This window comes from Centruroides sculpturatus, unplaced genomic scaffold (genome assembly GCF_000671375.1).
Source record: "Centruroides sculpturatus isolate CEXI.00-Female unplaced genomic scaffold, Cexi_2.0 scaffold665, whole genome shotgun sequence".
NCBI lineage: Eukaryota > Metazoa > Arthropoda > Arachnida > Scorpiones > Buthidae > Centruroides > Centruroides sculpturatus.
This window is the reverse complement of record NW_019385266.1, coordinates 340,945-342,580: the sequence shown is the minus strand read 5'-3', so window position 1 is coordinate 342,580 and position 1,636 is coordinate 340,945. Positions and strand designations below refer to the sequence as shown.

General features: G+C 27.4%; 1 protein-coding gene across 1 annotated transcript in view; it reads right to left on the bottom strand.

The window, feature by feature from the left end:
* LOC111636886 (zinc finger protein 470-like) overlaps nt 1–1,636 on the bottom strand; it is an 84,853-nt gene that overhangs the window by 64,055 nt on the left and 19,162 nt on the right. Inside the window, exons 3-4 of the mRNA XM_023382277.1 lie at nt 729–1,013; nt 141–353 (exon numbers count right to left, since the gene is read on the bottom strand). Coding sequence (XP_023238045.1) covers nt 141–353; nt 729–1,013 — 498 coding nt within the window. The remainder of the gene's footprint in view (nt 1–140; nt 354–728; nt 1,014–1,636) is intronic.

Sequence of the window (1,636 nt, the reverse complement as noted above, 5' to 3'; positions counted from 1 at the left end):
ACAGTAATAATGTAAACAAGTCACCTCGAAAAAATCTGATAAGGGATTATAAAAATCTTTTACAAGCTAAATAAGTATCCTTACATTATAATATTCAAGTAAATTTTAAATGATTAATTTCACAAAATTTCTTTACGTACGTTGGAACCAGATGCGGTTTGTTCCTGTGGATGTGCTATTTTCATGTGTCTTTTTAAGTCAAATTTATGTTTGAAAGTTTTCTTACAAATATCACATGAAAACGGTCGACTTTTTCCATGAGATATTAGACGTCTTGTTAAAGTGGATAACCATGGAAAACTTTTACCGCATTCGTCACATTTATGATCTTCTTTCGATTTTATCCGGGGAATCTAAGTATCAAATGATTTATAAATCATTATTTGCTGTTTATTACTTACTAAAAAACAAGACTGAAATATTAGCATTTAAAAATTGATGTTAAATATTAATATATTTCTTAAATTCGTTCATATTTTGTATGCATTATAATTGCTTATTGTTGAAGAAATTATTTCGTAATTAATATTTACGATTTTTACGGTACAGATATAAAAAGTATATATTTTAATCTTTCACTGTAATTTATGTTTTAATTTATAATTAAATCAGTTATGTAGGCCATTATAATATTATATTTTATATTTAAGTTAATAAATTTGATATAATTTATTTCATAAAATACTTATGGACTTAAATGCAGAAATAAACATAAATATAATTCTTACAATAATAATTTCAGAAGCAATTGCATGTGGATGTAATCGTTTGACATGTGATAACAGATCAAATTTCCTTCTTGTAGCGTATCCACAGTCTGTGTAGTTGCATTTGAATGGTCGTTCTTCCGAGTGAATTCTTTCGTGTCTTCTTAAATTTCCAGAGGTGGCAAAACCTCTTCCGCAAATATCGCATATGAATGGCTTTTCACCAGTATGAGTTCTTAGATGCACATCTAAGAGCGATTTGCTGAGAAATATTTGTTTACATTCAGGGCATTCATATTTCTTTTTCTCATCCTTTAAAAAATATTCGTTGTGGAAATTATTATAAATTGTTAAGTTCGCAATTAATACTTTCAGAAGTATTATATATCAAAACATAATAGTAAAACATATTTATTTTTTCGATAAAAATTAAAATTTCAAAATTTTTATCGTTACAATTTCGAATGATAAGTGTGGCCTATTAAAAATAACATGTAAGAAAAGAGATTGATCGTTTTACTTACCTTTTCAGATTGCATTAAAAAAACTAATTTCAATTTTAATTCACTTTATAATTTTTGAAAAGATGAGAAAGCAAGAATACACTAAACAATGTAAAATTTCGGGAATTGTTTTATCACATCGACGTATTTTGCTTATTTGTTAGCTTAAAAAGACAAAAATTCCGGCTGAAATTATTTCTTACTAGCTGCAGGTATCGGCTTCACTGGGTTTTTATTTGTTCGTACATTTATATGCAATATCGTTTTATATATATATACAGTGGTACCTCAGGTTACGAACGCCCCAGCATACGAAATTTTCAGGATACGACATGAAATTCGAACATATTTTTGCTCCACGATACGAACAAAAATTCACCATACGACGTTACATTAGTTCGCATTTTTCATTTGTTTTTCTTACTA